At 43.0% G+C, this 14306-nt stretch overlaps 2 protein-coding genes across 2 annotated transcripts in view; one reads left to right on the forward strand and one right to left on the reverse strand.

The window, feature by feature from the left end:
• Positions 1 to 14306, reverse strand: part of LOC124647068 (thylakoid membrane protein TERC, chloroplastic) — a 21243-nt gene that overhangs the window by 5453 nt on the left and 1484 nt on the right. The gene's annotated exons all lie outside the window — the stretch shown is intronic.
• Positions 548 to 3060, forward strand: LOC124708331. The gene is made up of 3 exons (XM_047240004.1): positions 548 to 1138; positions 1237 to 1495; positions 2634 to 3060. The coding sequence occupies exons 1-3, from the start codon at positions 644 to 646 to the stop codon at positions 2846 to 2848; spliced, it is 969 nt and encodes a 322-aa protein (XP_047095960.1). The 5' UTR covers positions 548 to 643; the 3' UTR covers positions 2849 to 3060.

Raw genomic sequence — 14306 nt, forward strand, 5'->3', positions numbered from 1 at the left:
AGTCGTCCAAATTCGGACACTAAAAAAAAGAGAGAGAGAGAGAGGAGAATTTCCAAGTTTAGAGGTGGCGTGGCAGATGGCAGTTTAATTTTGGAGGCGCTCCAGGCAGGCAGGCAGGCAGAAAAGATTGCACGTAGAAAGTGGATGAGCTAATTTCCAGAGGTTTGGACTCGATGGCGAAAAGAAAGGAAATTAAGAAAATCCCGCCGTAATTAATTGGATTCCTTCCATTCCATGAGCCTCCCGTGCATTTCCTTTCCTCCTCCGGCCTGGTTAAAAAATGAAAGAAATGGAGGGGTCGTAGGAAGCCGGCGGGTGGGCAGTTTGGATTTCGGCAGCGTGTCTGCATTCATTGGATTTGTTAGCACCCGCGCGCGAGAAACGTACCGTGACCGCAGTTTCGATTTCGATTCCACGTACGCACCCGTCGCCCGCCCGCACGTCCAACTGCCCGTTCAAAAATGAAATTGGGCTCCAACCCAAGTCAAAGTTTCCATTGACCCCGCGTACGGCCTACTGAGCACAGTTGGCTCCCTCCCCTCTTTCCCTCACTCGCTCTATCTACCCTCCTCTCTCTCGCCGCCGCCACCGCCGCTGCCAGGAATCGATTTCCCGAATCGAGAAGGGGCAGAAGAATCTAGGGATGTCCTCGCCGACGGCGGCCGTGGGAAGCGGCCGCGGCCGCGTGGTTCGGCCGCAGAGTCGGTTCTTGCCCTACAGAGAGGAACAAGACGAGGAGAGGTCGCGGCTCCTCTCCAAGATGGACGCTTTCTACAGCGAGGCGTACTGCCGTCTCCCCGACGAGACAAGGCGCGTCGTGCTCGGTAGCTTGTACGACGCCGGCGTATGCATCGGCCTGCTCGACCCCGTCTCCAACATCGTAGCCAACGCCCTCGTCGACCCTGCCTCCGTCACGCGCCGGGGTCCCAATCCCGACCTCACCGCCGACGAGACCAAGCTTCGAGAGGAGATGGGCAAGCGCTCAGTCGACGGCCTCGTCGCCTTCCGAGGCTCCGCCCCACGAATCGAAAAGCTCTACTGTGCTGTGATTGATGGAAAGATGCGTTCCGAGGCTCAGCAAACAAGAATCTACAGAAAGGTGGAAGCTGCATTGGGCAAACACTTGCTGCAAGATGGGGTCGGTAACTAGTTTCCTCAAATTAATGGTGCCTATTTTAACTAACCGATATTGATTACCATGCCGCTCGCTGACTTTTGCGTGTTACCTGCCTATAGGATCCCATGTATGAGCTTCATATTATCTGTAGCGCCAACGACTCTGTATGTGGCCCTGAATACTGCAGTGACAATGATAATGCTCTATCTCCTGCCCCGTGCAAATTCCGTTACTCCCATGTAAACTTTTTGGCGACTCGGAAGGGCGCTCGATCTGCTGACAGACATCCAATACTCTTTTTTGCTGAATTTGATAATGAAGAGGAGGAGGGTGAACCCCTTCTGTGCTGTCCGGTGGATGTGCCAACACCATTTGCTGGTATGCTCTTCTTTCTTGCAAGGTTCCCATGTATGTTTCTTGTCATCTACTTATCTATCAATGTAAATTATGAGTCCTTACTAGTTAGCAAGCACGTGAGACAGTATGCGGCCATCTTAGCAAACCGCACGAGGATATCACGACTGGATGAAACAGTGCAAGTAGATTGTGTTGCATTGGCGCACAAAGTTCTGCTGCAAAGAACATGACTGTTTTTTCAGAGGTACTAAAATGGATCACATACCACAGTGGAAGGAGAAGGGTCTAGAGCAGAGAAGTTCAACATGACCATACTACTATAAACTGTGAGGTGCCGGTAAAAAGAACTCACATTGATGCCCTTCGTCACAACTGCCTTTACAAGCTCACATTGATGCCCTTCCTCACAATTGCCTTTACAAACTCACATTGCAGAGAAGTTTACGGTGACATCTGTCTAGGATTGTCGCTCTTAGTTTGTTTTCAAACACTATTTTTGACCGATTGTAAGACTTGATTCTCTCCTTCTCTAGATAATGAAAATCAGCAGCTTGCTCTGTTTTTAGTAAAAAAATCCATAGAACTAAGGCTCATTATATAGAGAATCAACCATGTAGGCTGTTGTCCTACACCGGTGCACCCTTAAAACCATAACATAGGCAGTGTGCTGTTGTTACTAAACTATCTCATACCAATTAAAACAATAGGAAGTGTGCACCAGATCTGTCCTTTTTTTTCCTTTGTTCTTTTTTGTTGTTGTCTCGACCGTGCTCTGCTATTCCATTCAAAATGCCACAAGGCCATGCCTTCTTGAGCCACTTGGCAGCCTAGAGTCGACCATGCCCAAAACACAGTCCAACCAATGGCAAAACATGGAGAGTCTGTGACAGACAAGAGGGAGCTGGGGCTATGTCATGTAGGATTATCTTATGCATTTCTTCGATTAGAGGTGGAAATTGTTGGATGAAGGTAGCCCGGAAGTGAAAGATTGTAGTTGCACACGGACACGGTATCCCGCTCTTGGATGGAAACTCGCATTTGTAATCAACACTTGCTATAGATGACAGATACTAAGAATGGTGGTACATAGCATAACAGCATCTTTTACGAAATATCATTTGTGAAGGCAGCCTTTTTATTGTTCTTCTTTGTACAACAGAGCATGTGCGGTGCGTGTACTGCGAGGCAGACGGACTGAAAATCGTGCACCCGGCTTCTGAAAAATTACACGGGGGAGGCAGTGAGTTTGATGTGGTGATCTGCGGTAAACGCTTTCTGAACAACGACATGCTTATCTGCCAGAACGAGCTGGCTGTCCAGCGGATGTGGGCAGTGGATGAGGATTTCATGTACGTTACTGATTTCAAGTATTAAGGTGGGTTTGATGCTGCGATGGCTGCAAAATGCATCGGCCCTAGGAACTTCTCCTCTCTAAATTTGGTGGTAGATTGTGTACTATTCCATCCTTCCATGTTACTAGTAGTTGAGATATCTTTCGGTTCTCCATGCAGACAATATATGTAATATATTATTGTCCTCACTTGGCGAGGCAAATCTTTGTATGGATTTTGAACATCTTTTGCTCATCATCCTGTCCACAAACCTGCACTGGAGTATTCTCCTCGGAGGCTGCTCTGGTGACTGTGCTAATTGCAGCAAAAAATGGCGCTATGAGGAAGAAATTCGTCAGGTAGGCTGGTTAGAATGAACGTTCACGCAAGTTTTATCCAGGGGCAATTGTCCATGATGATTCAGGTGTGAACTCCAGGCTGCCTCGTGCATATCCTTCACTTCCCTAGTGCAGAGATGGCTCAAAGAGTTAAGTCCAGATGCGGTCTAGCGTGAAGCGGATCGGTCACTCAGCCGCACACCAGACCGTCATTCGGGGAGGAGAAACTTGCAACATACCTGGGCAATGGTCCTTCATTCTGTAAGAAAGGAGGACGATATCCCTTTTGAAAGCAAAACGCCAAGAATTTCTACGAGGTATTACATTGTCAAAAATTCTACTCCCTCCAATCCATATTACTTGATGCTAAAGTAGATGTAGATACATCTATATTAGCATCAAGTAATATGAATCGGAGGGGGTAGCATTTCTAGCTTTCCATATAGCCCAGGTGGCAGTGGCAAAAGCTTCCATGAAGAAGGGCTTGTTAAAGTTGCTCTTAACAGAGGAGAGCATGTCTGCAGTATCTCCAGGTCTTCGTTGAGATCGATATTGATATGGCTGCAGCATCTTTTGCTAAATTGGCATTGCGTTTTGACCATTATTTATTTCTCCTCTGTTTGCAGTTCAAAGGTAGGTTCAAGTTTTGTCTAGGAGAAATAGAAGTTGACGGTTGCTCATTGAATGGTGAAGTTTGGGATCAAGGAAAATATCGTGAGTACTTCTATTCTAAATTAGGCTTTGTATTACGTTGGTAGCCAGCAAGTTTATCTTGGGTATTGTTATTTGTTATATTTGCTAAGACACGATGCGGAACAAGAAATATGCCTAATTTCATCAAAAGACAGGGTTTATATCATTATATGCGTACACACACAAGTACACAACACACATTATCAAATGGATTTGGAAGTCCCAATGTACCGTGAAAATCAAATCTTTCTTTTGGATCCCGCTCCATGACCGTCTCAACACCAAAGAAATGCTTATTAGAAAAAAAAAATCAACACTTATGACAGCGCTAGTTGCTTCCTTTGCAATAATGGCCATCTGGAGACCAGAGATCACCAATGCTCAAATTAAAACGAAAAGAACAAGGGAAAGATATGAAAATATACAAATCTCCCTTTTACAGCCACAACACTCCCAACTCGGCACATCAGAGAATTGACACTTCTTTGGATGGTTCACTGTGCCACATCGACACTTACGTTTCCTTTGCCATTCCTGCAAGTATTTTTATATAAGCAAAAAGGAAATGAATTATTGTTCTAATAAGTCCACCCTACATGATTCTGCAAGTATCCTTCCTTTCCTTGCCTTACTTGACATATTTCTTATATTCTCCCACTAAACCTGACAATCAATTCAGTGACACTGAGTATAGAAACAAGGTTTACTCAAATTCATGGCTCCTACCAATTGTTTTGCATATAACAGAAAGTAAAATAAACCAATCCTTTTGCTCTTTCAAACACTCTAACTCGACTACAGGCTACACATTTAGCTTGTAATCAAGAGATAATAGAATAATATAGCAATACACACATGTATCTTATAGACTAAGAGATGAAAAAAGCTAGTGGTGCTCCCTTCTTTTCATTCTGTTAGGCCCTCATAATAAATTGGACTTTCTGATCTTAGGCATACATTAAATAGCAAGGATCAACACTGGCATTTCCTCTAATTTGCTACGCAGAACATTGCTTCAGGTTTGGATGGAATTAAATTTGATTACCAATGGAATAATAATAAAAAAATCTCTTCTACAAACCGTGCACTCATCCATGCATGCAAACCTAATACAGTACAACTTAAAACCCTACTCCCTCCTTTTCAGTTTGTTAGTTACCTCACAAAAAATACGGAGCCCAGGCCAAGGCTTCGCAGGAGCTGGAATCCAATAAAAATCGGATGAAAACAGACCAAGAAACATGGTTGTTTCGTCTCTCAAATATTGATGTATGCATTGTTAACTCTCTCACCTTCGCCATTATGATCCCACTTAATAAGGAGAAGATGAGAAGCATTTTATGAACCTCTGCTGAAGGGTTATCTTCTAAATATCTCGGGGTCTAACATCATAGGTATATAAAAAACAAAGACATCTGAATATAAAAAGAGAAAGTGTGGAAGAAGATACAAGGCAAAATAATTCTCATCACAAAATCGCTATGTGATGATCTCAGCTCTATAATAGGGAGCTAATGCTAAGAGTCACATGGATAAGCATAGAAACAGTCATTGGTTCATAGGAGAAGCTATGTAAGCCAAAGAAGGAAGGTGAATTGGGGTTTAGCGATCTGCATTCTTTTAATCTAGCCATGCAGGCCAGACAGGCATGGAGCACATTGCAGAACACTTCACCTCTCTCTGCTAAGGTGCTCTCGACCAAATTTCAGCTGACCTTCCTACCAAATTTGGTCATGCAAATCCCAAAATCTACACATTTGGTTGGCCAATTCCGAAGACTTCATATCTGCATGTGTAGCTGGCTGCGCGGCGAAGTGTGCTAGGTCCTTCTAGTACGGATATCTATTCCTAGCTAGTTACGGAGGGTCAGGGTCTGGTTCTCCCAGAGCGGCAGCAGAGGGTGACGCTCTGATTGTCGTTGAGGGTACTTAAACATGCCATTGTTGCTCACGACACGGGCGACCCCATGCGGGATCATTTTCTAAGATGAAGTGCCCGGTTGATGCGACGGTTGATGCGACAGAAATGGGCTATAACCCTATTTCTGTACCTCCGCATCCACCGCTGCCCAAGCTTACCTTCGGAGAGCAAACCGGCACCACCTAGACCGCATCCATCGCATCCGCTGATCCTCCATGTTTCGCCGTGGCGGTTTCAGACAGGGGCGGCCGGATTGGAGCCGACAGCGCCTCCTGCCGAGGAGCACATGAAATGTCTTCGCTCGAAGGGCGCCAAGAAGCGTGCGGCGAAGAGGTGGACTAATCGCGGCTTGCTGTTGTCGCTCCGCATGTATGCTTACACCAGGGAGGCGGTCGTCGTCGCTCCCCCATCCCCTCCGAGGACGACTAGGCCACGGAGGCCAAAGAGGAGCCGACGCCCCGCTGGTCAAGATCGTCGAGGACGCGTACTTTGTCGACAACGATGAAATCGAGGTGGCAGCCGTCGAGAAGCACCACTGCATCTCGGAGCGGGAGGCCGCTGAGGCGCTGTAGCGCGAGGAGGAGGACGCTACGAGGAGTTCCAACGGGAGGCCGCTGTCTGCCGCCTGAAGACACGGGGCGCGTCGAGCTTGAGTAGCAGGAACTCGCGCTCGGTAATCGTCCGCCTCCGCGCCCTTTGGCCCTGGTGAGGCACCCCGGGCTGAATTTTGGTACAGTTTGTGTTACGGTAGTCAGATTAGAAAAATCAAGGTTTTTATTTTGCGTGTTCGTCAGTTTTGCCTCTGAAATCGAGCGATGAACTCGAATGTGATCATTGTAAAATTCCCGCAAACGATGCTTTTTTAATTCTCAGTTCTAAGTACGGGTTCTGACGCTGCGTTTAGTTGAGAGTGTACTTGCGTTTTCAGTAGACTATATGCGTGTTTTTACGGTTCCTTATTTAGCGTGTGGGCTAGAGTTTCTCTTCTAAGGCCATCTTCAATGCGCCGACACATTTCATGCACGCATGTCCGAACGGGTTGATGGAGATATAATCGTGGCCTAACACGACGACCTGAATTTTTTTGTACTCCGTGACCTAAAGTCGACGTAAATCTAGGTATGCTTTGCGTGGCCGCGGACATCGCGTGCATCCTAACTAGTCCATGGGCGCGTATGCTCTCGCGACCGGTCAAATTGAGTTGATGACTCAATTTTGAATTTGTTGTTTGTTTCCGTGTTTGAGAAGTATGTTACTTTTCAGGTCCTTTTGGTAGTACTTTCTTCTATATTAAAAACCATGAACTTATTGAAATTAATTTGCTATTTTTTTATCCATGTTTGTCTGGTTCATGTTGCCAAATGGCCCAAGGTTGCCCAAACAAAACAGGCCACGCTGCTGCGTTGGGTGCAGCGGATTACCCGAGTCGAAACGTCCGTCGAGCCAGCGCACTAGGCCTTCCCCCTTCCGCTCGCTCTCCCTCGAGAAAAACAAAAACAAAAACCGCTGCCGCCGCCGCCGTTGGGATTCGATTTCCTAATCAGGAAGGGAAGGAAGAATCCAGCTATGTCCTCGCCGGCGGCGGTCGTGAGCAGCTGCCTTGTCCGCGTGATCCATCCGCAGAGCCGGTTCAGGCCCTATAGGGCGGAACAAGTCGAGGAAAGGTCGTGGCTCCTCTCCAAGATGGACGCTTCTACAGGGAGGCGTACGGTACGTTGAGCCGAAATTGGCTGCAGAATCTCCTCTTAGTTTCATTACGGTGATTGGAGAGGGCAATTACAGTATTTTTAGATTCTTTTGTACTGATGCTCAGATTATTAGTGATGGTCAGGGTGACATGCAAAACGATATTGATTTTCAAACAGATAGATGCAGTACTGGTGGTTTGGGTACTGGAGAACATAGTGCCCGGAGAAATGGTAGAGATGCAGGGTTCTTGTCTTGGTGGAGATCTCATCCTAATTTCCTGCATGCATAATTAATTCTTGTTGTTAGGTCCAACTAGAGCAGGGTATCACGGTATTTATTTTTGCAGCTTGCTTGCTTGCCTGCCTGCTGGCTTATGCAGACTGGTCAGTTAGTGCAAAACCACATGCTGGATGATGCAGAGTCTTCTTATTCGGTTGGTCTCTGATGGCCTCTCAACTGACCATGCATGAAACTTGTGAGGAAAATAAAATGGGAGATCTGTAACCAGCTTTCATATTGATTTAGCATGCCAAAAATCTATATGGGGTGTTTTCTTGTTAGCATTGTGTATTATTGGGAACTTTTATAAAAATATAAATGGTACTACTGGGAACCTTGATGCCATTATTTACAGAAACCAAATGATACCAATAGTGTAATTCCACTTCAGTTCTGAAAAGAACCCTAATTTGTTTTTTTACAACAAGGAATATTGTTTAGTACATGGCAGTTTGTCTCTTGTACATCATGTGAGATTCTACTATTTAATTTGGACAATGCTGATAGATGAATTACTTGCTTGGGGTGCAGGTATGCTCCTCTTTTGATAATTTCTTTTACATGTCCATCCATGTGAGCTATCTTGTGTAATCAAAATCAAATTTATTCTGTTTTCTGTTCAAGTTAAATGGCGAGTGCATACTCAAGTACTTATACTTACACTTTTCCTATTGATCAGCTAGCTGTTTTATAATTGGTGCACAGTCACATTTCTGTCCATTTGATTCGTCCCTCAGTTTGCACGAATCTCAGCGCGTCGTCACGCTTTCTTCTCTGGGCTGAGTCTGGGCCGCGCCGACCGTATCGTTTCACACAGGGGAGGAGGGGACACCGGGAGAGACGGAGAGGGCCATGGGGGAGAAGGCCGTAGGGACCCCGCATCGGATGCGCTTGGAATCAGAGACAGCGGTGGCTCGCCGGCGCGCGGGTGCGGAAGGCATGGTCGCCGCCGCCGAGACAGGTACTCCCCTATCCTCTTTTTCTCTCTGTTCCGGTTGGTGCGAGAGTTTGGTCATCAGTGGGTGTCGCGGGTGGCTCTGCCGGGGCCGGGAGGTGTGTGGGTATATCGTCTGATTCCTGAGGCGTGAGCGCAGATCAGGATGAGTGCGGCGGCGGTGTTAGCATGGGCCTCAATTTTTTGCAGGTCCTCGTGTTGTCAGATGTTTTTGTGCGCAAGCAACTCGAATCGGATAGGGTTCAGTTGCCACCTGTTTTTGGGTGTGTCCAGGTCTCTCTGTTCGGTGTGTGGTTTTCAAATATTTCGAATTGATGATTGCGAACAGCTTGGTTAGAATTTAGTTTGATTTAGTTTTTGTTCTTCGTTTCTACCTTTGTCTTAGTGTGTCCAAGGATGATTTTTCGCAGCAGGAGCTTAGTACACCCTGGGAACTTGGGAAGGAAACTCCCAAGTAATGAAAGCATAGCTAAACAGACCCAGATTGTATAAACAGTAACAGCCATGCACAGTTCCAAATGATCTATATGGTTATCGATAAACATTTTTCACATCAGAACATACCTGAGTGCCACCTACTTATCTTCTAGAATTGGATTCAACCCCTGCAGATCTGAAAAAATAGGAGTAATTTATACCAGATGAGCACCAAGATAGGCACATATCTGAACTTCGACACAGAATGTGGAATAGACCATACCTGCCCTGTTGCTAGGTGATCTCTTTTTTGTCATTGTAATCATGTGTAATGACGTGAATTGTTTTCACAGATCATGACGCATGTTCCATGAGTTTTTACTTCGGTGCCCATGCTATTCTCTTAATTCAGACATTACACATGTTTTTTCCTTCGGTGCCAGCAATAAACCTTTACGCAGCTTATTGTCAATTATTTAGAATTTTATAGATTTTTTTCCTGTTGCAATATTCAACCTATTTTAGGATGGACTGAGCGATTATGCTTTCTCAGTCATGACATGAAAATAGCAAATGCATTTTTCCAACAATTTCGTGAAGATAGCAATTGATTCTTATTTCATTTTTTCAGCATTTAGTTCAGCATTCCCCATTTAGTGCTCAGCACAATTTCATTTTTTACATTCGCTGATTATTTGACCTCCTCAGTCTTAATTCTTCATGACATAAAAACATCAATTAATTATATTTATTCATCCATCATTCTTCATTCCTCATATTTGTAATCTTGTTATTCAGCCATCTCGGTCTTCATTCATCTTTTCATCATTTGTCCGTCTCGTTATTCATTGCTATCATTATTCAGTATTTATGCATTTCTTCAGTCCTCATCTTGCTATTCATTTTCCAGTCATCAAAGATTTCATTCTTTATCTATAGATATCACTTATCTCATTCCTCATTCTCGTTATTTTTACTTTTGATTCTTTCTTTCTTCATTTATTTATTAACATATTTTCTGTGGTCATATATAGTTTAGTCTTTCTTCAGTTATCAACATTCCTTAGTACTCACTTTTCCTTCAGCATTCTCTCTCTGTCTCGGGATGTTTCATTTCTTTCAGTCTTTAGCCACATTTTCCTTCAGATTTATTATTCTCTCAGTCTTCAGTCACTCCCTTTTGTTTAGTCTATTTATTCAGTTTCTCATTTCATTTTCTTAAGTCTCTCATTAACTCAATCACTCATGTTTTGGCATTTTACTCAGCATCTTAGTTATTCAATTGTTTTGTTGATGTTTGTGGATCATTTTGTTTCGTAATTTTCTTAGTTATTTGCCACTCATTTCTCGGCCTTTTAAAACTTAGTTTAATATTTTCAGTTTTTCAGTCACCCATTTTTCGGCATTTCAAAATTCAGTCCTCATTCTTTTGTTTTGAGTTTCTTGAGTTTAATCTTCAGTTCATCATTCACTTCTTTTTGATTTAGTCATCAATTATCTCTGTCTTATTCTTAAATCTTGAGCATATTTTTGTCTTATCACTCGTAAATCATTGCAGTATTCTTCGCTATTCACTCTCTGTTTTTTCATTCTCTCCTAATAGCATCCCCTCTTTGCATTGAGTTTTAGTTTTCAGTCTGTAGGGATCTCACACCTTATTCTTCAGATCTTACTCTTTACTTTTGAGATTTTCTTCGTTCGCTTCTGGTTTGTTCTTCAGTCATTTCTCCACAAACTTTTCATTCTTTCGTCATTCTCTTATTTTATTCAGTCTGATATTCTTTACTCTTTATTCAGTTCTTGATTTTTTTTCAGCCACTCATTCTTCGGCTTTGCATTCTCCGTTGTTCACATCAGCTTTTTTAGCTTTCTCTTTTTTTTTCAGTTTGTAGTCCCGTATCTTCAGTATTTCGTATATCAGTTTATCAGTTTTTACATTCTCCAGAAGATGCCAATCCCTTCCTTCTTATGTTTGTCTTTGAGTAAAATGTATCCGTGGTACACCAACTTGCTCAGAAGGAGCACTTTAGTCATGAAGTCACATTTTGCCAAATTCGGCTCTTGAACTTGCCACCCGTGAGCATATTAGTCACTCTGTCATGGCGAATGAGTGCAAGGACGCAACGTCGCTGAGGTTGCAGTAGCACTCAAGCATGTTGAGGACGTCCTACTCGCGGAAGACCTGCTCGGTGCGGAGTAGCATGTGGTCCAGGTGGCGGGCGGATGACCTGCTCGGTGCGGAGTAGCACGTGGCCCAGGTGGCAGGGCCGAAGCAGCTGCTCCAATCTGTGCGCACGTGACCGGTTGAGCCTGCTGGTGCTGCTCCATCAGTTTGTCTTTTCGTTCTATGTTTTCATTAGTCCATCTTTGTTCAGTCGTTTATGCTCAATCTTTCACTTGCATTTCTCAGTGTTGTTTAGTGTTTCATTATTTAGCTACCTATTTTTGACTCTGAACTAATAAATGTATGAAAGATGGTTCCTTTTTAGTAGCACATGCGGTTGTCTTTCTTTGAATGATTTTTGGTTCAGATTCCTTGGGGAAGCTTGATTTATTACTAATGCCGAGCAACGTACAAAAATTGAATGCTTTATACATCTTTCTCTAACGGGAGTGTTCATTCTTTCAGTTACCTGTGCATTTCTCAATGTGCTTCATTGTTTCATTTATCAGTGATTCATTTTCAGCTTTTTCAGTGTTTCCTGCTTAGCATACTTTTGCTCTAGACCGCACTTAGCTGCAAGCATGGTCATTGCATGCTGATGATGACGAGGTACTAGCTTTTCTCTGCATTTTATGTATGTTCATCAATTTTTTCAGATCAAAAAGAGATAGTTGCATTTTTTACCTCAAAAGGTGCCCCTTCAGATGAGTAGTTTACGTCCAGAATAGCAGCGCCATCTATGAGATGGCCTGCTTGTGTTTTCAGAGTCTTCTTAAAACAATTCTATGTGCATAGGAAATCAAGAGTGTATGTAGCTATTTTTTTCAGAGAAAGTATGGTTAAACAAACTAAAAGCAAATTAAGTTTTAATTAATCTTTCTGAATTCATGCTACCTTGATTTATTTGTTTTTCTGAACTTTATCTCCTACTAATGTTGCAGTTCAGAGGCCATTATCCACGTGATGTCGTATTTCTCTAGTGGTTTTAGAGTTTGATCAGAAGGCCTAGGCTCGTGAGGTTTGATCTAGAAGCAGTGTTTGTCCACTGCCTCACCATGACTAGAATCATGTAAAGCTAGCTGGTAATTATTTGTCTATAACAAGTTCTTGCTTCAAAACAAATTCTTTTTGGATTAAGCATCATCCTTTTTTCCGGGAAATTGTCATGCATTTCTGCCATATGTATATCATTGAGGATTCCTAAAGCAACATGTCAAGCCTCAACCTCCATGTAGCTTGAGTCTCAGATCTGTCAATGCATTAAGTGAACCAAAAATGGAAGCTGAGTTCTACATTTTGTGGATGGTAGGATAAGTTTCAGGATTGGCTGGGATCGTTTGGATATTATCGACGAACTCGATGAAGGACTGGACATGGTGATGATGATCCAGTGATAGAATGCTCCGTCATAATCTCATTGTATGTGCTATATGCAAGGAAGACAAGGGAGGTGCCCATTGAGTTACAACAAACAATATTTAAATGTATTTTGCAGAAAAATTCACATTTTGTGTTTCTATGAAACTTGATCTGGTTATTGTTTCCATGCATTGCGAACTTTTGATCGCACTAAGTGAGTTATTTACTGCACGTATGTGTTTCTTTTGGTGATGACCGTTGTTATAATTTGCCTGGATGGTCCTTGCTCATTCTACTGAACTAATTTAGCATGATACCCACTGTTTTTCCCCATTTAGAACTGGGGTATCCCAAGTTAATTTGATCAACTTATAGCGATGTGAATATTTGTTAGCTGTTGTCTTTTCGTTGTATTGGACCGAGCCCACACCAGCCAATAAAGTTCCACTGATAGCCAAACCAATAATTGAAGCTGTGAAACTTATTTTGATAGGGCTGCGCTTTAGTAATGATTTCCCAGGCCTTAATAATTAGAGCCTGAGAACTCAAGAAAGGCTGAATCTATCTCTGGACAACAAATGGAGGAATGAGCAACAAAGGCCAAATATGCCTGTTTACTAATTGAAAAACAGACATATTTACTCATTCAATCATTATTCAATTTTGTACAGCTGTTGCATTTTAATTGGCTACTAAAATCTGTCTGTTTCTCAATTGAAAAACAGCTAGCTGTTCATTAGGCACTCCCTATACTTAATAGTAATTCTAGAAACCTGATATAGATGTCTATTAAACCCTTTTTTTCCACGACCTGATAATGTGTGCATGCATGACTTTAAAATCATGTACAGTCTATTCGTTGTGAAGCTTACTTCTTTCAGTACTTGCTAATTGGCAGGCCATAATCACATTATTTAGGAGTCCTTCCAAGCGTGGAGTATGTGGTCAAATTGGTACTTCCAAGCCTAGATCATGTGGCTGAATTGGAATTACAAAATTACTTTACTGGAGTTCTGATCACTAATAGAAGCCAATGGTCTTCATTGTGTACTAGTGCAATGAATTTGGTTGTGTAATATTGTGTACTCATTTTAAAAGAGATGCTCATGTCTCTAGATCTACTGCTTTAGGATGCCATGCACTAGACAAACTGAACCTACATACAGGACAAAATACAGTGAAAACAGATAACTCTATTCACTGTTTTTTCTTGATGACATGTACAACCATGCAAGCATTTGCATAGCACAATACCATATCTTCAAGTGAGAAAACAAACATGCTTTACATTGAAGTATTTATTGTGAGGCTTAATTGTATAGTATGTGCTAATTGGCAGGCCATCATCACTTAATTGTGATGGGCTGAAGACACGAGCAGTCATACATGCCGATTTTTCATTTTATCAAGTTGAGTGCTGATCACTAATAGAAGGCAACGGACTGAGAGAAAATCAGAAAGAATTCTAACCAGTATGTAGTTATGTACATGTCTTATCAAGTTGTACTTACATGAGTTTCCTGTGTGACGCATGTGTCGATCTATGCCAGATACTAGTGTTGTATCGATGCTTTCCTGTGTGACAGCGTGTCTGAGATGATTTCCTCTGTGCATCTATCAGATGCTGTTACTTGTCCTATTCACGTGCACTAATGCGGTCCAGTGCAGAGAGAGCGGTTCAGAGAGA

This window comes from Lolium rigidum, chromosome 4 (assembly GCF_022539505.1).
Source record: "Lolium rigidum isolate FL_2022 chromosome 4, APGP_CSIRO_Lrig_0.1, whole genome shotgun sequence".
Taxonomy (NCBI): Eukaryota; Viridiplantae; Streptophyta; class Magnoliopsida; order Poales; family Poaceae; genus Lolium; species Lolium rigidum.